Source organism: Labeo rohita, chromosome 23 (assembly GCF_022985175.1).
Source record: "Labeo rohita strain BAU-BD-2019 chromosome 23, IGBB_LRoh.1.0, whole genome shotgun sequence".
Taxonomy (NCBI): domain Eukaryota; kingdom Metazoa; phylum Chordata; class Actinopteri; order Cypriniformes; family Cyprinidae; genus Labeo; species Labeo rohita.
In genome coordinates, this window is record NC_066891.1 from 4281496 (window position 1) to 4303365 (window position 21870).

At 37.1% G+C, this 21870-nt stretch overlaps 2 protein-coding genes across 2 annotated transcripts; both read left to right on the forward strand.

Annotated features, from left to right (window-relative positions):
• Nucleotides 1-438: 438 nt before the first annotated feature.
• Nucleotides 439-9062, forward strand: LOC127155046 (cytochrome P450 2B4-like). The gene is made up of 9 exons (XM_051096999.1): nucleotides 439-1414; nucleotides 3505-3664; nucleotides 4103-4255; nucleotides 4376-4536; nucleotides 4851-5024; nucleotides 5199-5340; nucleotides 7469-7656; nucleotides 7735-7876; nucleotides 7959-9062. Exons 1-9 carry the CDS (start codon nucleotides 1220-1222, stop codon nucleotides 8147-8149), a joined length of 1506 nt encoding a protein of 501 aa, XP_050952956.1. The 5' UTR covers nucleotides 439-1219; the 3' UTR covers nucleotides 8150-9062.
• A 1968-nt stretch (nucleotides 9063-11030) lies between these two features.
• On the forward strand, nucleotides 11031-18394 carry LOC127155058 (cytochrome P450 2B4-like). Its single transcript, XM_051097018.1, has 9 exons — nucleotides 11031-11268; nucleotides 11352-11511; nucleotides 14577-14729; nucleotides 14828-14997; nucleotides 15863-16036; nucleotides 16235-16376; nucleotides 17584-17771; nucleotides 17851-17992; nucleotides 18078-18394. Exons 1-9 carry the CDS (start codon nucleotides 11074-11076, stop codon nucleotides 18266-18268), a joined length of 1515 nt encoding a protein of 504 aa, XP_050952975.1. The 5' UTR covers nucleotides 11031-11073; the 3' UTR covers nucleotides 18269-18394.
• Nucleotides 18395-21870: the final 3476 nt, after the last annotated feature.

Below are 21870 nucleotides of genomic sequence, written 5' to 3' on the forward strand. Positions count from 1 at the left end.
TACCTACCGAATTTATCGGAACTTAACTTTTCCAACTGCCACTTCGTGTGTGCGCGCATCTATGTTGCCTAGTAACAAACGTGCTTGCGGCGGGAACACGTAATGTACCTGGAAACAACAAATTCTAATTTCTGATTGGCTGGTAGGTGGCATTTAACTCGAGATAGCTATGAACTCAGCATAAAACTTCCTTCTGTATCCACCTTATTTTTCAATGCGGAAGTAAGCCGTTTTCTGGTAATGTGTTAGACGTCCGGTTCATAATCCGCCATAGGAAAATAACCAGAAGAATATTAAAGTGCAGTAAACGATAAAATAGTTTGCACTACAAACCGGTGTGTTCATAATTAAGATAATACATTAAAATAATATAGTAAGACACACTAGTTTGCAATATTAAGCAGCAAAACGAGCTTTTTGTGCAGCTAAAAAAAGCTGGAAGTGGATGAGACCGGAAGCCAGACACAAAAAATGTACAAATGGCTGCACCCAGTCTTATGGGAAAAATACGGTGGATACCTGCGCCTCAGTCCATCACCAATATTTACTCAAACACCTTCCACATTTCTTACATCATCACAGTTTATTCGCTATAGTTTATTAGAAAAATATGACAACGTATTTATCTTGATAATGTCAGAGAACTTTGATAGAACGGTATGTAATGGAAGTTCAGACAACTGTTAGTATGACATATTTACACAACTATCAATACTTTGTTGACCCAGTTACCAAGCAATGGTTAATTTTGTTAAGCCTGTGGTGTAAAAAGGTCGAATTAGCAGCTAAAGAAAAAAACACTTAAGCAAAACATGGTGAGAATAATTTTTGGTCCCAAATGTTATTAGTTTTACTGTGTATGAAGAATTTTGGGGTTTAATATGTTATCGTTTACTTTATTTTGCTATCCTCACTTACAAAAATGAAATATTGTCCTGCACTAGTCAAAAAAAAATATCGAAAATTATATCCAGTTGTCTAGTTTTTGGTTTGGCTGTATAGCGGGACAAGTTATGGTGTCTCACGGGAGATTTGAGAGCCCTATTTAGGGAATATTTAGAACCTTGCAACCTTATCAGTAATAACTAGCATATCTATACAAAACATGAACCAGCACGTCAACCTCCCACTGCCACTGTCTCCTCCCCCTATTGCTCTGTGTTTATAATGTTCACGGTCACTCTGCTGCTCGTGTTTGTCTTGAAAAGAATCTGTCATCATGTGGATGAGTCTCATGAAGTTAGATCTGGCCTCTGTAAGTCTAGCTCTGTCTCTGGGCTTTATTCTTGTAGTTTTGTTTGAGATCTTTAGGATTAATTCCTATAGAGGTCAAACTCCACCTGGTCCCACACCGCTGCCGTTTGTGGGAACCATACCACATTTTTTGAAGAACCCAATGAAGTTTATAAGATCGGTGAGTGGTTTTTATTTTTTTTTAATACCGAGGATTTGTTTTTGTGGAAGTCTTATGTTCAGCTTACTCTGTGAATTGTGTACGCTATGTTGACCTCATTCACTAGTGATTTGTGCGCGGAAATGTGCGTAGAAACGATTTTAAGAACAAATCACGATTCACTAAACATTGTTTGTTACTAATACATAATAAAACGTCTTATAGATAATTGCGACTTTACATCTGACAGGTCGCGATATAAATTCGCAATTTTGTGATAGTAGCAGTTATTTTTTCATATGTTTCTTTCGGTACCGGAATGAAACATTACATAAGTGAGAGCGCGTCTGCAAACCGCAGCCAGTTTGACGACTGTGACGAAAGGCTGTAGGAAAGCATCTGTGCAAAGTCCTTATAGAGCAGGGAGTCATCTCTCTTATACCAAAATCAGATAAGGATTAGACTATCAAGTATTAGCCTCTGTATATGCGATGAAGTTATGGTTTAGACAGCATTATTTCAGAATTTCAATCTGGTTTTATGAAAGGCCGTCATATTTCTAACAACATAAGATTAGTTCTGGAAGATTGAATTCATTCAGATGGTCTCATACTCTTCCTTGACTTTCATAAAGATTTCAACTCCACAGAACACAAATTACTTTTTCGTACACTAGAACTGTTTGGATTTGGTAAAGCATTTATAGATACTGTAACCATGTTTTATAAGGATATTAACATCGCAGTAATTGTTAATTTTGACACTTCTAAGAGGTTTAACATATCGTGGAGTCAGACAAGGCTGTCCAGTCTCCCCATTTTTTATTTCTTTTAGCCACAGAGTTATTTTGTTTAAGAATTACCCAAGATAAAAATTTGAAAGGAATTTCAATATTTGACAGGGAGGTCAAAATTGTGCAGCTTGCAGATGACACTAGCTTTTTTTGAGGACAAAATTCAGTTACCAAATGCTCTGGAATTGTTTGAGCAATTTTCCTGTGCCTCGGATCTAAAACGTAATATTTTGAAATGTGAAATTATAGCACTTCATGATACGGATGATATGTTCCTAGGATTTTTGAAAAATAGGCCTCAAAAATTAAAAAGTAGACATTATTTAAACTTTTATGATAAAATTATAAAAACCAAAAATATTTTTGACTTTGAGTTATTATTAAAGTTGAAACTTCATTTTGTATGTTTGCCATTTCTAACTTATAATAAAAAAAAAATAGGCCTCAGAACAATAATCCAATCCAAAAAGCTGCTACATGACAAGGTGTGAAGTAAACAAGCTAAAAAACCCAGAACTATGTTTTTATAAGCTGTCGACCCAAGAAACGAGCGTTTAACGACGCAAATAGTTGTAGATGTCAGGGTATTTCACGTTGGGCCATTCAGTTGGATCATTTCTCCAACAAGGACGGATAAGGAAAAGGAGCGCTGACATAAACCAATAAAATTTGGTTTCTCCATATATCTTCTCCTCTCAGGTTTACATAGGGTGGTGAAATAATCCTTTGATGTGGTTAAAAATAATGATTGTTTTCTGTCGCTATTAAGTTTCCCTCCAGTGTAGTTCTTTGAGTAATATGACAGTTGTGCTCTACATTTGTGTCCTTGTGTCCTTTTTGGGTCGACAGTTTATAAAAACGTGGTTCTGGGTTTTTTTTCAGGTTGTTTACTTTACACCTTGTCACATAGCAGCTTTTAGGCATTGTTCTGTTTTTTGTTACAAGTCAGAAATGACAAGGAGGCGGCTTTCCGCAATAGAAAGTCAGTGGAGAGCGTTGGATTGTTTTCCCGTGGGCGTGGTTTTCAGATTATGAGGCGTGTTGCTCTGTCTCTATATGGAGATGGTTTGGGCGTGATTTATGCAAATGACTAACCTCGTGCACGTGGCCGCTCATTTAGACTTTAGAATACTCCAAATTCATTAACATCAAAATCATGTTCATTACAAATTCATATACGTATGAACATGTGAATTAGCATGACAGTTTTCTTGAGAAGTTTTCCTGTGCGTAATCCACGCAGTTTATTAGTGAATGAGACCCATTTTCTAAGTCACTTTTAGTCCTGATGAAGTATTGTCATATCTTCTCTGAGCAGTTATCTGAATATGGAGAGATGACCACTGTGTACCTAGGAAGGAAGCCAGCGATGATACTCAATACAATCGAACTTGCGAAGGAAGCCATGGTTCAAAATGCTTCATCTTTTTCAGGAAGGCCAGCTTTACCAGTTCTCATGTGGGTCACTGAAGGATATGGTCAGTAATACATAGTGCTGAAAATTAATTGATTTTGTAGGGTGTATTAGTACATCCAAATTCAATCAAATAGTAACTGCAAATTAATTGCAAGATTGTTCATAGATGCTGTAACTAAATGTTCTTCATTATCAAGTAGATATTACGACAGACTATGCTGGAATGTAAAACTAAAAGCAGCTACATGCGTGGTTTTTGGTGTCTGGTTGAAGATGGTCTTGATTATTTGAGCAACCAGACAGTGAAGTTGAAGTTTTGATCTTGATGTTTGAATTTGGGACTCAAGCTGTCTGCTAAATCTGAGATTTTGCCAACCAATGACCAAGGTCAACTTGGTAGATGTTTAGGGTTATGCATCTGTTTAAGTTTAAGTCTGTTTTTGTTCAACTTGTCTGTGTATATCCTTTTACCTCTATATGTCTGTTCTCTCACTATAAGGTATCGTAATGGCCACATATGGTCACTCCTGGAGGCAGCAGAGACGGTTTGCTCTGCACACACTCAGGAACTTTGGCCTGGGGAAGAAGTCTGTGGAAGAACGTGTGACAGAAGAAAGCAGTTATCTGGTTCCTGAAATGCTCAAATTGGAAGGTTATTGAGAAGTTTAGTCTCTGTTTGTCTAGCTGTAATGTCAATTTAAATTCATTTACTTGGCAAAATTAGTATTAATACCATGTTTGCTAGACTAACACATGGTTTTCTTTGTTGAAGGCAAGCCTTTTGACCCCCAACATGCAATACAGAATGCCGTATCCAACATTATCTGCTCTATCGTGTTTGGGGATCGTTTCGACTATGATAACAAGCGCTTCGCATACCTTCTGGAAATCATAAAGGAGAACATGATTCAGGCAGGGTCATTTATTGGACAGGTATGAATAACTTGTTAATATAGTAATATGTGGATTAGGAGGTTGATCGTGTTCACAGTCTGCATTCCCACAGGTTGTCAACACATTGAGTTAAACTCGACTAAACTTCACAAATAAGGCTGTAGGCAATTACTTGGCCAGGGATGTCCAGTCCTGCTTCGGGAGGTCCACCTTCCTAAAGAGTTTAACGCAAACTTTTAAACTTGCTTGAAAACTAAAGTTTTTTATAAGAATCTAGGCAGGTGTTCTGGAGCTGGTTGAAGGTGGAATTTCAGTTGATGCAGACTGTTATATGGAGCTTTTTTCTTTTCCAGGTGTTTAACTTGCTTCCCATCATCAAACATTTCCCAGGCCCACACCAGAAAATTTATCAGAACGCAGAAGAGTTGAAAGCTTTCATCAGGGATGCAGTCAAAACGCACAGAGAGACTCTGGATCCAGACAGTCCACGAGACTTCATTGATGCCTACCTGCTAGAGATTGAGAAAGTGAGATCATCATGAAAACCACTCTAAAATTTGTATGATCCACTCTTTGATGGTAGTTGGTGGTAGCACCATTCCCAGATTTATCCCTGATTGGTTGACTTGGAATTGTTTCAGGACCAATAGTATTTTGCAAGGTGAAATCACCATATATATATTTTTTTTTCCTTGGAGCAGCAAAAGTCTAACGAGGACTCTACGTTTCATGAGGATAACATGGTATTGTCAGTATCTGACCTTTTCCTGGCTGGAACCGACACTACAGCAACCACCATCAGATGGGGGCTCATCTATTTGACTCAAAACCCACATGTACAAGGTACTGTAGGTCAAACAGTAGATCATGGTGCTAGGAAATGCCAAGTTGACTGAATTGATTACTTAGGTTTGCATGAACTGCTAATGAATATCTTACATGTTCTGTAAGCTGCTTTGGATAGAAACTACTACCAAGTGTGTAAATGTGCATTATCTGTCAAAAGTTTTTGAAAAGTAAGATTTTTAATGTTTTTTAAAAATATTCACACTATTTAAAATAACTGTTTTCTATCTGAAGATATTTAAAAATGCAATTTATTCCTGTGATTTCAAATCCTGTGATTTATTCCTGTGAATTCATTATTATTATTATGTTAACAACAGCTGAGTAGATTTTATTCAGGTTTCTTTGAAAAGTTAAGAACAGCATTTATCTGAAATAGAAATCTTTTGTAACATTATAAATGTCTTTATCATCACTTTTGATCAATTTAACGCATCCTTGCTAAACAAAAGCATTCATTTCTATAATTTCTTTACAAAAAAAAAAAAAAAATGATGCCGACTCTAAGCATTTAAATGGTATATTGTATAATGTTACAAAAGCTTTTTATTTCACATCAACGCTAATCTTTGGATCTTTCTATTCATCGAAGTCTCCAGAAAAAAAAAAAGTATTAAACTGTTTTAAAAATTGATAATAATAGTAATAAAAAATGATTGATTATTGGATCATGTGACACTCAAGACTGGAGTAATGATGATAATAATGTAGCTTTAATCACAGGAAAAAACTGCATTTTAAAATATATTCAAATAGAAAGCATTTTTTTTTTTTTTTAAATAGTACAAATATTTCACAAAATTACTGCTTTTGCTGTATTTTGAATCAAATGAATGCAGGCTTGGTGAGCAGAAGAGAATTCTTTAAAAAATTTTACTGTTCAGAAACTTTTGACTGGTAGTGTAGTTAAGTTGTTAAGGTTCTTTTGTAGGGCTGGGTATTGATTCAGATGTTCCGATTCGATTTCGATTTTCAAGTTCTTAATTCGATTCGATTCAATTTCGATTCTCGATTCAATTTCGATTTCAATTCTTGATTTGACAATATGAATGAATATAGATTTAATACAAATCCTACATTTATAAAATAATAAATCTTCGGTTGTCTGTTAGGCTGCGGGGGTGCTAGAATCTGCACGTCTGGGTGATGTCTTGTCAAATGGCTCCGCAGATTTGTAGTATTACTACAGCATTTCACCTCAGAGTTACAAATCAGGCATATAGCTGTGTTCTTGTCCAATGTAACTTTATCTTTCTTGCGCAATGTGAAATGCTTCCATACCTCTGACTTTTTATTTGAAGGTGTGGTTGGTATCGGGAACGCACCTGAATCCGCCATTTTATGAATGAAATGAATGAATAACGGACTCTCCACTGTAACATAGCGCAAGGTAAATAAGGGGATGACACCGAGTGGATTAGACTAGTAATAAGATTAGCGTAAATCTTATGTTTAATGCTTGTGTAAATAAATATCGAAAAATCAATACGTGTCCATTGAGAATCGATTTTGAATCGACTACATTTTAAAAAACGATATATCGAAAAATCGATTTTTTTGCCCAGCCCTATTCTTTTGCATACAGTTCAAGGGTTAGTTCACCTAAAAGTGAGAATTACGTCTTCTATCAAATATAATAGCTTTGTTTGAGGAACAGACCACGTTTGATCCGTTATTTGCTGAACATCACCCTTCTCTACAGCTTTCAAATCTAATATGTACAGTATTTCCGCATATTCATGTACCTATTGATTTTTAGACGCACAACCAATGACATTTAGTCTCATTGTCGTCAAACCTGGAGTGACGTGTCTTAAAATGCATATATTAACAGTTGCCAGTTTATGGCTCTCCTGTTGGTCTTTTTTTGCTTTGAAGGTTTCTGTAATATAATATTCTCTCTTCATTTACCACAACTATTGTCGCATAGCGGTAGCATGCAAGATTTGTGGAACTAAACTATTTAGTTAGAATAAATTACAAAATCTGTAAATGCAAATGCATATCCCAAACACACCATTGGTTGAGCTATAAGTGCAAGGTTTTGAAAGCATCACAGTGTGTCAAACATCCAGTGGCTTACTTATACTAAAACCTTTACTCATCAGCTTTTGTTTTATTACAGAGCGATGCCATGAGGAGATTGTTCAGGTGCTGGGTTACGACCGCTTGCCCAGTATGGATGACCGTGATAAACTACCGTACACGTACGCCACTGTTCATGAGTTTCAGCGCTGTGCCAACATCGCACCCTCTGGAACCTTTCATGAAACGACTCAGCCAGCAAAACTACGAGGATACGACATTCCCAAGGTAATGAATGGAGCGGGGCTGTGTTGTGTTTCTTGATTGATTTCTTAATTGTTTTGATAACAAATGTTGTCGTTCTAGGGCACTACAATATTTGCCAACTTAACAGCAATTTTAACTGACAAGAAGCACTGGAAATACCCAGACACTTTTAACCCAGAGAATTTCTTAGATGATAATGGACATTTCTTCAAGCCAGAGTCTTTCCTCCCTTTCTCCTTGGGTGAGTCACCTGTGACTATGACTTCAGTAGACCAAGAGCGAACACTAGGTTGAAACCACTTTTGTTTATTTCCATTTATCAGGTCCGAGGGTGTGTCTCGGTGAGAGTCTAGCTAAGACGGAGCTTTTCCTCTTCATCACTTCTCTCTTACAGCGGATTCGTTTCTCCTGGCCGCCTGGTGCAAAGTCTCCAAACATGAATGGGATTGTCAGTTTGGTCCGCTCTCCTGAGCCATTCGATATCATCTGCCAGAGCAGAGGATCCAAAGAGTGATCCATCAGTGCACTTTCCAACATTCACAGGAGTTTCCATCTGTTTTTAGACATACCTCTGCAACTTAAAGTGATAGTTCACCCAAAAATGAAAATTCTGTTACTTCATATTGTTAAAAACCCATAAGACCTTTGTTCATCTTCAGAACACAAATGAAGATATTTTAATCAAATCCAAGAGCTTCTACATGGTCTACATTGTTATACTGTCGTGAAAGGTGGTGGACAGTGACAGGGAAGAGAAGAATTGTTGAGTCATTATTTTAGTTTTTTTGCATGTTCTCATCTTCATAACATTATGGCTGAACCCCTGATGTCATATGGACTATTTTAACAATATTTGACCATATTTTAGTGTTCAAATAAGAGGACGGGTGGGGGGTGGCAGGATGCATGACCATATTAAAACTCAAAATATGTCATTTCCATAACTAAACTACGGCCGGAAGGCTGCATCCTCTGGAGGTCGCATTTGAAGGCTGCATACGTCATAAAGAAGATCTTATTTTATAATATTAACAGTTATAAATGTGACCTATTATTCTTAGTGAAGCATAAATTGATGTAATATGCTTATGACTTGCGAATGTAATGCTCAGTTAATTGAAATAAACCAGACTGGTGATGTATGCAACCTGCAAATGCGACCTACGGAGGATGCAGCCTTCCGTTTGAGAAACGGCCTACATATTTTACAGTCACCATTATGCAGATTGAACATAAACAGCTAAAAGCCTTCCTACCACAGTGGCTATCCTTCACAAACCTTACCACAAATGTTTTAATTTCATTTCAATCAAATGTAATTTATGCAATATTTCAAACCTTTGACCCACGGCCGGGAGAAAGTCAACTCACCACAACAGTTTAGAATCAATTCCATGGAAAAAAAAAAATCAGATTTGGCAACCCTACATCTAACATGATCTTGGCGAATGAATGGCGACTGTAGAAAGCAAAAGCCAAATCCTGGACAGTTTGGGCGATTTAGAAATCCCGGCCGGACGCATTTTGTTAGGTCCAAAAAGAGGACATGTCTGGGGAAAAGAGGAGGTATGGTCACCTTACCTTACTACATTTCTGTGCCTTACTACATTTCTGTGCTATGGTTAGAAAGCTCTCAGATTTCATCAAAAATAGCTTAAAGGAGAAGTTCACTTTTAGAACAAAAATTTACTCACCCTCTTGTCATCCAAGATATTCATGTCTTTCTTTCTTCAGTCGATAAGAAATTATGTTTCTTGAGGGGAAAAATACAGGTATTATCTCCATATAATGGACTTCAATGGAACACAAAATAAAATATTTTAATTATTTTAATTTAAAAGTTTAAACTTCAAAATGCAGTTTATACTGTCATGAATGGCTCTAAACAATCCCAGCCGAGGAAGATCTTATCTAGCAAAACGATTTGTCATTTTTGAAAGAAACTGACAATTTATATACTTTTTAACCTCAGTCGTTCAGCTTCTCTAAGTCTGTGTGAACTTGTTGAAGAAGAAAATGAGACAGGAGTTTTTCGACATACCCTAATTGTATTGACACGGATTACAGACTACGCATGTGCATCACAGAGACAAGACAATACAAGCATTTGAGGTTAAAAAGTATATAAACTGTCAATTTGTTTCGAAAATGACCGATCGTTTTGCTAGATAAGACACTTTTTCCTTGGCTGGGATCATTTAGAGCCATTTGAAGCTGCATTTAAACTGCATTTTGGTAGTTCAAATTTGGGGGCACCATTGAGGTCCACTATTTGGAGAAAATTCCTGAAATGTTTTCCTCAAGAAACAATTTCTTATCAGCTGAAGAAAGAAAGACATGAACATCTTGGATAACAAGGGCGTGAATAAGTTATCTGTAATTTTTTTGTTCTGGAAGTGAACTTCTCTTTTTGATTTGCATTCCGAAAATGAACAAAGGTCTTACGGGTTTGGATGACATGAGGATGAGTAAATAATGACAGAATTTTCATTTTTTGACTAAACTATCCCTTTTTATGTTAATAGTTTTAGCACTGAAGGAATTATATTCTAGTTTAATAGTTATGGTTTTGCTGTACCTATTTGTTGTAAAGTGTTGAATCTGCTGTAACACCACTGTAACACAAAAGGTATTATGATGCAATCTCTCATGTGACTGCTTACTTTACAAAATTCAGGCCTATGGTGTAAACCAGATTAATATCTTGCAGTTATGGTTCATATTCACATGGAGCCGCAACACACTATAAAATTGTTGAACTGGTTTAGTTAATGTATTCTTGTGCTGTATGTTTGCTATATTATCCTTTTTGACAATATTTCATTAAACCTTCAATATATTTTATACATGCATTAAGTATTTTATATCTAATTCCATTTCTGCAGGTACAATGGAGTTAAAAAGTATATAAATTGCAAAATTAAAATCATATAATCATACTCTTAAGATTAAGGAAATAGAAAAAGGAATGGTGGAACAGAAATTGCCATGTCATTATCGTTTCACTCTCACCTTTACATACCTCTTACATAATCCTATTAATTAAGACAAGAATAAGGTGTACAGATTTAATGTCAACAATCTATGCATGGTAGACAGCTTTGAACTGGTGAATTATTTACTAAACTTGCACAACTTGTCTTCTGCAGCATGTTTTTCCTCTGTGCAGTGATTGAACTTTATTTAGATCCATTCACTGCATACACACATACAGTTTATGCAGTTTTTTCTGTATTCATGTCTTGAATGTTTAGATCCTTACAGCCTTACTAAGGCATGAATACAGGAAAAAAACTGCATGCATGTATAACTAGCATAACTATACAAAAACATGAACCAGCACGTCAAACTCCCACTGTCTCCTCCCCATATTGCTCTGTGTTTATAACACTCACGGTCATCCGCTGCTCATGTTTGTCTTGAAATGAATCTGTAATCATGTGGATGAGTCTCATGAAGTTAGATCTGGCCTCTGTAGGCCTGGCTGTGTCTCTGGGCTTTATTTTTGTGGTTTTGTTTGAGATCTTCAGGATTAAGTCTTACAGAGGTAAAACTCCACCTGGTCCCACACCGCTGCCTTTTGTAGGAACCATACCACATTTTTTGTTGAACCCAATGGAGTTCATAAGATCGGTGAGTGTTTGCTTATGTGTCTATATGTTTCTTATGTTCACCTGTTCACCTTTGAAAATTGTTATGATGTCTTCTTTGAGTAGTTATCTCAATATGGAGAGATGACCACGCTGTATTTAGGGAGAAAGCCAGCAATATTCCTCAATACAGTTGAACTTGCAAAGGAAGCCATGGTCCAAAATGCTTCGTCTTTTTCAGGAAGGCCACCTATACCACTTCTAATGTGGGTCACTGAAGGATATGGTCAGTAGTGTTGAAAATGAATTGATATTGTAGGGTGTATTAGTACATGCCAATTTCAATCAAATAGAAACTGCAAATTAGCTGTAAGATTGTTCATAGATGCTGTAACTAAATGTTCTCCATTATCCAGTAGATATTATGGCAGGTTTTTGGTGTCTGGTTGAAAATGGTCTTGATCATTTAAGCAACCGGATAGTGAAGTTAAAGTGCTCCTATTATGCCATTTTAAAGGTTTTGAAATTGTTTTATGATACCCAAAACAGGTTTACATGTATGCAAGGTCAAAAAACACTTTAGTTTTCTCCAAAAATACAGTGCCCTCCACTAATATTGGCACCCTTGGTAAATATGAGCGAAGGTGGCTGTGAAAATAAATCTGCATTGTTTATCCTTTTAATCTTTCATTCAAAAAATTCACAAAATTCCAACCTATCATTGAAGCAAAACAATGGAAAGCAGGGGGGAAATCTCATTATGAAATAAATGTTTTTCTCTAGTTCATCTTGACCGCAGTTATTGGCACCCAATTATTGTAACGTCCTTTATTCAAGATAACAGCTCTAAGTTTTCTCCTTTATTGCCTGAAGAGTTAGGAGAACACCTGACATAAGATTAGAGACAATTCCTTCATACAGAAACTCTTCAGATCCTTCAGTTTCTCAGCTCCATGCTGGTGCTTTTTCTCTTCAGTTCACCTCACGCATTTTCTATAGAGCTCAGGCCAGGCAACTGGGACGGCAATGGCAGAAGCTTCATTTTATGCTCAGTGACACATTTTTGTGTTGATTTTGATGTTTGATTTGGATCACTGTCCTGATAGAAGATCCAACCACAGCTCATTATAGAACTTCTAACAGATGCAGTCAGATTTAGATTTTTTTATCTGTTGGTATTTGCTAGAATCCATGATGCCATGTATCTGAACAAGATGTCCAGGACCTCTGGCAGGAAAATAAGACCACAACATTAAAAATCCTGCAGTATATTTAACTGTGGGCATGGGGTACTTTCTGTACCAAAACCATCTGGTGGGTTTGCTGCCAGAAAGCTCTTTTTTTAGTTTAATCTGACCACAGAAGCCAGTCCCATTTGAAATTTAAGTCGTGTCTGACAACTAAATACGCTGGAGTTTGTTTTTGGATGAGCAAGGAGGATTTTTCTTAAAACCCTCCTGAACACCATGTGGTGATGAAGATGTGGCTGTTTGAATTTTTTTTTTTTTAGTCGTTTGACCCCAAGACTCAATTAATCTCTGCAGTTCTTCTGCTGTGATACTTGGAGAGTCTTTGGACACTTAAACTCTCCTCCTCACCATGCATTAGGACGATATAGACACACATCTTTTTCCAGTTAGATTTGTAACATCTTTAGTTGATTGAAATTCGTAATTATTGCCCTGATGGTGGAAATGGGACTTTTCAATGCTTTGGCTTATTTCTTACAGCCACTTTCTATTTTGTGAAGCTCAACAATCTTGTTCTGCACATCAGAACTATATTATTTGGTTTTATTCCTTGTGATGGATAATTAAGGGAATTTGGCCTTTGTGCTCCTCATATTTATATTCCTGTGAAACAGGAAGTCATGGCTGGACAGTATCATACTCCTAGCCATTCTAGTGTGCTAAATAAATGCAAATATGAATGGAAATATACTTCAGAGATATTTTACTCATTATAATTTCTAAGGGTGCCAATAATTGTGCCCACCATGCGTTAGAGAAAAATATTTATTTCATAACGTAAGTTTCCCCCCAATTTTAATTGTTTTGCTTCAATGAAAGGTTAGCATTTTGTGAATTTTTTGAATGTAAGATCAAAAAGATAAACAAAGCAGATTTATTTTCATAGCCGTCTTTGCTCATATTTACCAAGGGTGCCAGTATTAGTGGAGGGCACTGTAGATTTAATTTGACCTTATTTCTAAATTATTCGTAAACGACTCATGCAAAGCAGTTTTAAGAATCAGTTTCCCCTCCTTTCCGTGAGCCCTCACTGCTGTGATTGGTCAGATTGTGCAGTCCCTTTTTGATTGGTCTACCGCGTACAGCACGTGTCGGAAAACTAAACGTTCATTATCATAACTGAATGACAGCCCTGGATACTTATCAATACATAGAAAAGATGGCATCGATTTTACCTTACCAATTCGAGCCAGAATCTGACAATGAAGTGGCTGATCGACAAGTTAGCACGGTCTACCGTGGAAAGCTCACACTTTGTTCGAGACAGACACAAGCCGTCCTCGCTCGGCGGAAGCAATTGAAATGAATGGGTTTCATAGCGCAGCGCTTTCCGCATCCGGTGTGAAAGCCGCTTCGTGCGTCATCCTTTATCATTACTCCAACTAATGAGACAGACAGACAGTCAAGCTACATCAATCACAAATTTTTAGACTAGACGTGTTAGCAAGACATGTGCAGGGTTGTTACACAACATAACATACACAACTACGTATTTTGAACGACTGCTAGAAAATAAAAATCTTTGTAGATTCATCTTTTGGAAGTGAATATAAAACAAATTTACTCACAGCGTAGGATACAGCGTCTTCTGTATAATGTACGTGTAAATTTCCATGTGACGTAAACCACATGGAAATTTTACTGTTTGTGGGCGGGCAAGTTGTTCGCGACGTAGTTCGTATGCAAATGTATTACTTTGTGACGTACAGCCGTAACGTTTTATAGACAATAACTTTCTTTATCGTGCACTGTCAGCTTCACAGCTTTGCAGATAGTTTATGTTTGCATACAGCTACATGACACACACATGAAAGGTCATATTTGAAAAGGCATAATAAGATTAAAGTTTTAATCTTGATGTCTTGCTTCTGAAACCTTTCAAGACCACGTAAACATGGTCTTTGTGTGGATTTGGGCCTCAAGCCATCTACTGCCAACTGCCAACCATTGGGGCCAAGGTCAACTTGGTAGGTCTACCAAGTTGACCTTGGCCCCAATGGTTGGCAGAGTCTTAGATTTAGACAAGTAACTTAAAACTCTAAAATCTTGACTTGTCTGTGTATATCCTTTTAACTCTAAAGGTCTGTTCTCTCACTATAAGGTATCGTAATGGCCACATATGGTCACTCCTGGAAGCAGCAGAGACGGTTTGCTCTGCACTCACTCAGGAACTTTGGCCTGGGGAAGAAGTCTGTGGAAGAACGTGTGATAGAGGAAAGCAGTTACCTGGTTCCTGAAATGCTCAAATCGGAAGGTTATTGAGAATTTTAGTATTTGTTTGTCAATTTAATTCTGTTTCAAGTTCTAAAACCATGTTTGCCAGAGACTAACACATGGTTTTCTTTGTTGAAGGCAAGCCTTTTGACCCCCAACATGCAATACAGAATGCCGTATCAAACATTATCTGCTCCATTGTGTTTGGGGATCGTTTCGACTATGATAACAAGCGCTTTGCATACCTTCTGGAAATCGTGAGGGAGAACATCATTCAGTCAGGGGCATTTTTGGACAGGTATAAACAAGTACTAAATATGTTTTTAACTTGAGATTATCCTAGTATCCAAATTGATCACCGCGGTCAAGTGAGCTGCCATCGGTGAGCACCCGGTCAAGCCAGCCGCCACCTGGATTTTGCTGCATGTCTGTTTGTGGAATTATAGAACAGATACATGATGCATCAAAAAGCTGACTTGCTAACACCCCGTGTGAATGTCTACTCCTGACAGAGGGCGTGTCTGAAGATTCACGCTAATGCGACCACCATAGTGACGACTGTCAGTCACATCCAGCTTGGACCGCGAGACACATTTGATTGGCTAATTGTACATTTGCATAAGCCAATCTGATAGGCTGATGCTTGCCTTGGCAAAAGCAACACCAGTGATAAGACGCAATGGACCCATTATTCACTTCGGCAATGCTTGACATCACTCCATTCAAAGTTAATGAGAGGCTTTGACCCCAACATCCATACAGTAATTCCAAAAATAGATGAGCACTGAAATCCAGGTGGCAGCTGGGTTGACTGAGTGTTTGCAGATGATGGCTCACTTGACTGGGACAACTGGATCAGGAGGTCGATCATGTTGACTGTCTGCATTTCCACAGGTTGTCGACACACTGAGTTAAACCCAACTAAACTTTACCAATAAAGCTGTAGGTAGTTACTTGACCAGGAATGTCCAGTCCTACTCCTGGAGGTCCACCTTCTTAAAGAGTTTAACACAAACTCTTAAACTTACTTAAAAAAAAGGTTAATGAGTGTCTTCATTGTTATAAGAAACTAGTCAGTTGTTATGGAGCTGGTTGAAGGTTTAATTCCAGGAGCAGGACTGAAGCCTCCTGCAGTTGATGCAGAATAGTTATATGTAGCCTTTTTCTTTTCAGGTGTTTAACTTGCTTCCCATCATCAAACATTTCCCAGGGCCACATCAGAAAATGTATCAAAACGCAGAAGAGTTGAAAGCTTTCATCAGGGATGCAGTCAAAACGCACAGGGAAACTCTGGATCCAGACAGTCCACGAGACTTCATTGATGCCTACCTGCTAGAGATCGAGAAAGTGAGATCATCATGAGCTACCGCTCTGAAACTGGGAGAGTTGATGATAGTTAGTGGGAGTTAGATTCCCAGTCCTAACCCTGAGTGGTTGACAGGAGTTTTGTTTAAGGACCAACAATATTCTGGTGAAATCATGTTAAGATGCTTGGGAACTAGATATGCTTGGTTAAACCAAATGGCTTTTTTTTTCTTGGAACAGCAAAATTCCAATGAGGACTCTACGTTTCATGAGGATAATATGGTAATGTCAGTATCTGACCTTTTCCTGGCTGGAACAGACACCACAGCGACCACCATCAGATGGAGCCTCATCTTCTTGACTCAAAACCCACATGTACAAGGTACTGAGATCATGGTGGTAGGAAAAGTTGACGCGCTTGATTTCCCAAGGAATTGATAATGATAATGTATATCTTACATATTCTGTTTTTCCATTCTCTGTATATAAACTACTGCCAAGTGTGTACATGTAGTTATAAAGTTGATAAAGGTGATAAAGTGTTCTGTTATATTGCATATAGTTCAAGGATTAGTTAATCTAAAAGTGAGAATTCTGTCTTCTATAAAATGTAATAGCATTGTTTAAGGAACAGACCAAGTTTTATCTGTTATTTACTGAAATGCCCTTCTCCACAGCTCTCAAAACTCATTCATACAGTATTTCAGTAGAGCATATTCATATAACTGTTGATTTTGAGACGCACAACCAATGGCATTTGAAACCTGAAGTGACTTGAAAATGCACAAATGCGTATATTAACAGTTGCCAGTTCATGGCTCTCCTGTTGGTCTTTTGTTGCTTTAAAGCGATAATTCCTCCAAAAATGAAAATTAGCCCATTATTTACTCACCCTCCAGGCATCCCAGGTGTATAAAACATCCTACTTTCAGATAAATCCAATCGTAGATATATTGAAATTTATCCTGGGACTTCTGAGGTTTAGAATGGCATAAGCGGGTGTTTCTCTTTATCAGTCCAAAACAAGTCCAATAAAGTGCATCCATCCATAATAAACAGTGCCTGACACAGATACAGGAGGTGAGTAACGGCCTCCTGTAGCGAATTTGTGTTTTTGTAAGAAAAATTTCCATATTTAAAAACGTAAGAATCATATTAATCTAGCTTGCGCCAACTTTTCGTACACAGAAGCAGCTCTGGGAGGATGACGCAAGACGTTGGTGATTTCGATATAAACCAAGAGAAAACTGGTTTTCCTTTGCTAAAGCAAGGAAACTTTGCTTCCTTTGCTCCTGTAAACAAACATTGGTTTTGTGCGAGACTCTCCGACGCATGCACAACGCCAATGTCCTACGCCATCTGCCCAGCGCTGCTTCCGTGTACGACCAGTTTGCGAAAGCTAGTGCAAGATTTGTGGAATTACTGAGTTAGAATAAAATGCAAAATCTCTAAGTGCAACAAGGTTGATACCGATTGTACCAAACAGGAAGTCCTATCCCAAACGAACCATTGGTTGAGCTAGAAGAGCAAGGTTTTGAAAGCACCACAGTGTGGCAACTTTTCAGATGAATTTTTCATTAAAATTACAGAGCGGTGCCATGAGGAGATTGTTCGGGTGCTGGGTTACGACCGCATGCCAAGCATGGATGACCGTGACAAACTACCGTACACGCATGCCACTGTTCATGAGATTCAGCGTTGTGGCAACATTGTACCCTCTGGCGTCTTTCATGAAACGACTCAGCCCGCAAAACTACGAGGATACGACATTCCCAAGGTAATAAATGGAGCATGGCTGTGTTGTGTTTCTTGATCGATTTCTTAATTGTTTGTGATAACAAATTTTGTCATTCTAGGGCACTGCAGTATTTACTAACTTAACAGCAATTTTAACCAACAAGGAGCACTGGAAGTACCCAGACACTTTTAACCCAGAGAATTTCTTAGATGATAATGGACATTTCTTCAAACCGGAATCTTTTCTCCCTTTCTCCTTGGGTGAGTCACCTGTGACTATGACTTCAGTAGACCAAGATCGAACACAACTAGGTTGATACGACTGTTGTTTATCTCCATTTATCAGGTCCGAGGGTGTGTCTCGGTGAGAGTCTAGCTAAGACGGAGCTCTTCCTCTTCATCACTTCTCTCTTACAGCGGATTCATTTTTCCTGGCCACCTGGTGCGAAGTGGCCAGACATGAATGGGATTGTCAGCGTGGTTCGCTCTCCTGAAGCATATGACATCATCTGTCACAGCAGAGGATCCAAAAAGTGATCCAACATTACACTTTCCAACATTTACAGGAGTTCTCGTAGTTATTTTAACACAACTTGTAGCCCTCAAGAAATTACATTCTAGTTTAATAGTTAAGGTTTTGAAAAAGTGGCACACATGATGTATTCACTATAAAATGTAGAATCTGATATCACAATAAATTACTCAATTGCTGTAATAGCACTGTAAAGAAAAAGTGTTCTTCCACTTATGACGTAATCTCTCATTTGACAGCCTGTATTATTATAGACAGGTGTGTACAGGTCTAAACTACAGTAGATGTAAGTCTTGCCGGTATGGTTCATATTCACATGGAGCCACAGCACACCCTGTTCATGTGCATGTTTGAAATTGTAGAACAGGTTAAGCTAATGCATCATGTTCATCATTATATGCATTTTATGTATATGCATGGAACAACCAATTCATTTGAGTTGACAAAACACACAAATGCTTTAAATATCAAAGATCCAGTATATTTTTGGGAGAATACTTTAATTAAAATGGTATTTTTAAAAGTCTTACAAAGTTCTTGTGAACATTTCTTCTAAAACATTAAGTAGAATGTAGTTAAAATGTGTTCAAATGTTTAAAATATCATACTCTAAGACTAAGAAAAACAATCCCTGAGTTGTCTAATCACAGTTCACGCAACTTCCTCAATTGTACCATTATTTCCTGATTTGTGCATGATCATATACAAAAATAAGTGCTTGTGTGGTCTTCAAAGTTGTAAACATAATATATTTAAACATTTTTATAATATATATTTAAAAATGCACTCATTTTAAGTGCTCTCTGTTCTTGATGGAAATCCAGTCACACTGAAAAAATGCTGTGATGTATAAAAAATCCAGGTTATCCTAATTAAACGCTATTGTCTTTGGTCACAGTTTAGTGGAGAGCAACGTTTACATTTGTAGGAATGGGTTTGGTCACCTAGTCAAATGTCCAGTTTGACTGCAAAATATAAACATAAAAAGTCCTCCAGACTTGTCCTGTCCTACAGTTTAGTACCAGCGGGGAAAAGGAATGTCTGGACACCAAGTCCTCTTAGTGTCACCACATCAGGCATGGACTCCAAGAGCTGGCGGACAGAAGCGTAGCCGTCCAGCACCTCAGAGGTGAGGAGGAGTGGACAGGACCTCCGTGCTTTGCTTAAAATGACACCTTCAGGATATTGGGCCAACAGGTCCCGAAGTGCTTTCTTCAGCTTCATCAGGTCAGTGTTTGGTTCTGAGAATCGATGGATGAAAGGATAGATAATACTGCATGAATCTGGTAGCATATAATGCAATACAGTAAGCTATAACTTGTACAGTAACATTAGCAATTCTCAAATAACAGTGATTACACTGGATCTGGTTTGTTAGCTTCAATATTACAAACAAATACTGTAGTGATACTACATACAGTGTACTTTGGCAGATAATATGGTGCTCAGTACTTACAATGTTCGGCTGGTCATAGCTGATTTAATCTGAATGTAGTTTGTTTAAACTGGTCAAATTGGTGTTAAGCTGGTTTTAGCTGTTTGGTCAGCTGGTCTCCCAGCCTCACCAGATAACAAGTAGTCGAAACACCTCTAAAACCAGCCTGCTAAACCAGCCATCCAGCTTAAGCTGTACTCCAAATAACTTAAAATAATACAATGTTACATGCAAGGGCGTCGCTAGGGCTAATCATTCGGGGCTCGAGCCCCGAAAGATTTTTCTCTAGCCCCGATTGTTTTTACGGGTTGGTATCGCCCTATGATTTCGGCGGAATTCACGGAATTGTTAAAGTTTGAATGAATAAATCACTTAAATCAATATGGACTAGTATCTGTAAATATTCAGCCACAAAATACCATTTAAATATGAATCCTGCATGTTCTGTGTGTCTTTTTATTAATGAATGGTGCAGACGTACGCGCAGTTTACTTTTACTGCACACATGTAACGCTCGCGGTGATTTCAGCATCTGCCATAAACAAAATGCATGAACAACATCTCCATAACTGCTCCGACAGTACTTCGTGAGCATTTCACTTTTTTTATTTGAGTAAAACCAGGGTCATATACTAACAGAAATTTAAAGATATTCATGGCAACCCGTCAAAATAAAAGTTTAGCTTGTAAACATTGTGCCAGAAATATATTACTTTATACTTTATATATATATAGTTGTTTTATGCATTCAAATAAATAGACATGCCAAAACAAATTTGGTAACAATTTCAAAGGGCCCTAAACATAACTTTTGATAAATTGATGTTAAAGTTTCATTGTTTTAATTAATTACATGTTTTTGTTGTTGTTCTTGATTAATAACATTAAATTTAACCATTAAAACAGAAAAAAAAAATGAATTTGGAAAAAATAAAATGGGGCCCTATTTTTGCATGCAAATATATATTTGTTACAGTTGTAAATACATTTTCAAATGTATTATTGTATTTGTGTAATGTATTTTTGTAAAGTTATAATTTTGTTAGGATACTTTTGTTTGCTATTTGCAGTGATTTATTATTTACTATACTATTTTTCATAGTGTAACAACGCTGTTTTGTGCCACTGCTTTGGCAAAGTATCTGTCAAATTAACTTAAATCCAAAGCACAATATGACTTTGCTCACATGATCAGTTCATGATCCAATGTTTTCAGAGTATCAGATAAGGGGTGAGTAAGGTCATTGACCTTTTTTCTTTGTTTAATTTGCACACTGAACATGGGTTAACTTGGAGCTCTTATTTTTGAACTCTTAAAGTACACCAGATTAATGAATTTAAAATGTAAAATATCTCAAATTTTGCATTGCCCTAGAAGGATCCACGTTTACCCACCTGTGTCTAACAAAATTTGACGTAAGTATGATGTTAGCTCCCATCCACCACCACTAGCCCCTGATGTTTTGGCACCAGCCCCGAATGTTTTCAAATCCTAGAAACGCCCCCTGGTTACATGCTAAAACATGGTATTATACCATGGTTCAAAACAAACATGGTAATACAACAATGGTATATACCATGCAGTGGCGGCTACTGGTCTGTCAAATAGGGGAAGCTCATTTTCGGCCTACATCATAAAATTGTCTATTTATTTATTCACAAGAATGTGCCTTATTGTCATAAGTAAGTCACAATGCAAACAATCGTAAAAAAAAAAAGCTTTAGTTTTATTATGCAAAATATGATGTATTTTTTCTTTTAGTCAGATGCTACTATATAGTATAAATATTTTGCAATTTAAATAAGGTTATTATGGAGATTTATTTATTTATTTATTTATAAAGTATTTTAATAGAAATATAAGGTTTCATTATGTTATGTTAAAATTTTTCAAGATTACTATATATATATATATATATTAATTTATAGTCATCCTCCATGTTAATATTTAATGTAGTAATCTATATATATATATATATATTGATTACTACATTAAATATTAACATGAATGAATGAATGAACGATCTAAAAAAATATTAAACTCTGTAAAAGTGAAACAAGGAATGTGGTGTATAATTGTGTGAAATGTATGATGAAAATCAAGCAATTTCGCCAAGCAAATATAAAGAAATAGGTTGCAGCAGTTTTTATTTCGACTGAACTTGAGAAATC

Excerpts from the sequence above, each read along its gene's own strand:
- LOC127155046 (XM_051096999.1), top strand. The coding sequence starts at position 1,220 with ATGTGGATGAGTCTCATGAAGTTAGATCTGGCCTCTGTAAGTCTAGCT. Across the intron at positions 4,537-4,850 it reads CAGGGTCATTTATTGGACAG|GTGTTTAACTTGCTTCCCAT; the intron begins GTATGAATAACT and ends TTTCTTTTCCAG. Across the intron at positions 7,657-7,734 it reads GAGGATACGACATTCCCAAG|GGCACTACAATATTTGCCAA; the intron begins GTAATGAATGGA and ends TTGTCGTTCTAG.
- LOC127155058 (XM_051097018.1), top strand. The coding sequence starts at position 11,074 with ATGTGGATGAGTCTCATGAAGTTAGATCTGGCCTCTGTAGGCCTGGCT. Across the intron at positions 14,998-15,862 it reads TTTTGGACAGGTATAAACAA|GTGTTTAACTTGCTTCCCAT; the intron begins GTACTAAATATG and ends TTTTCTTTTCAG. Across the intron at positions 16,377-17,583 it reads TCAAAACCCACATGTACAAG|AGCGGTGCCATGAGGAGATT; the intron begins GTACTGAGATCA and ends TTAAAATTACAG.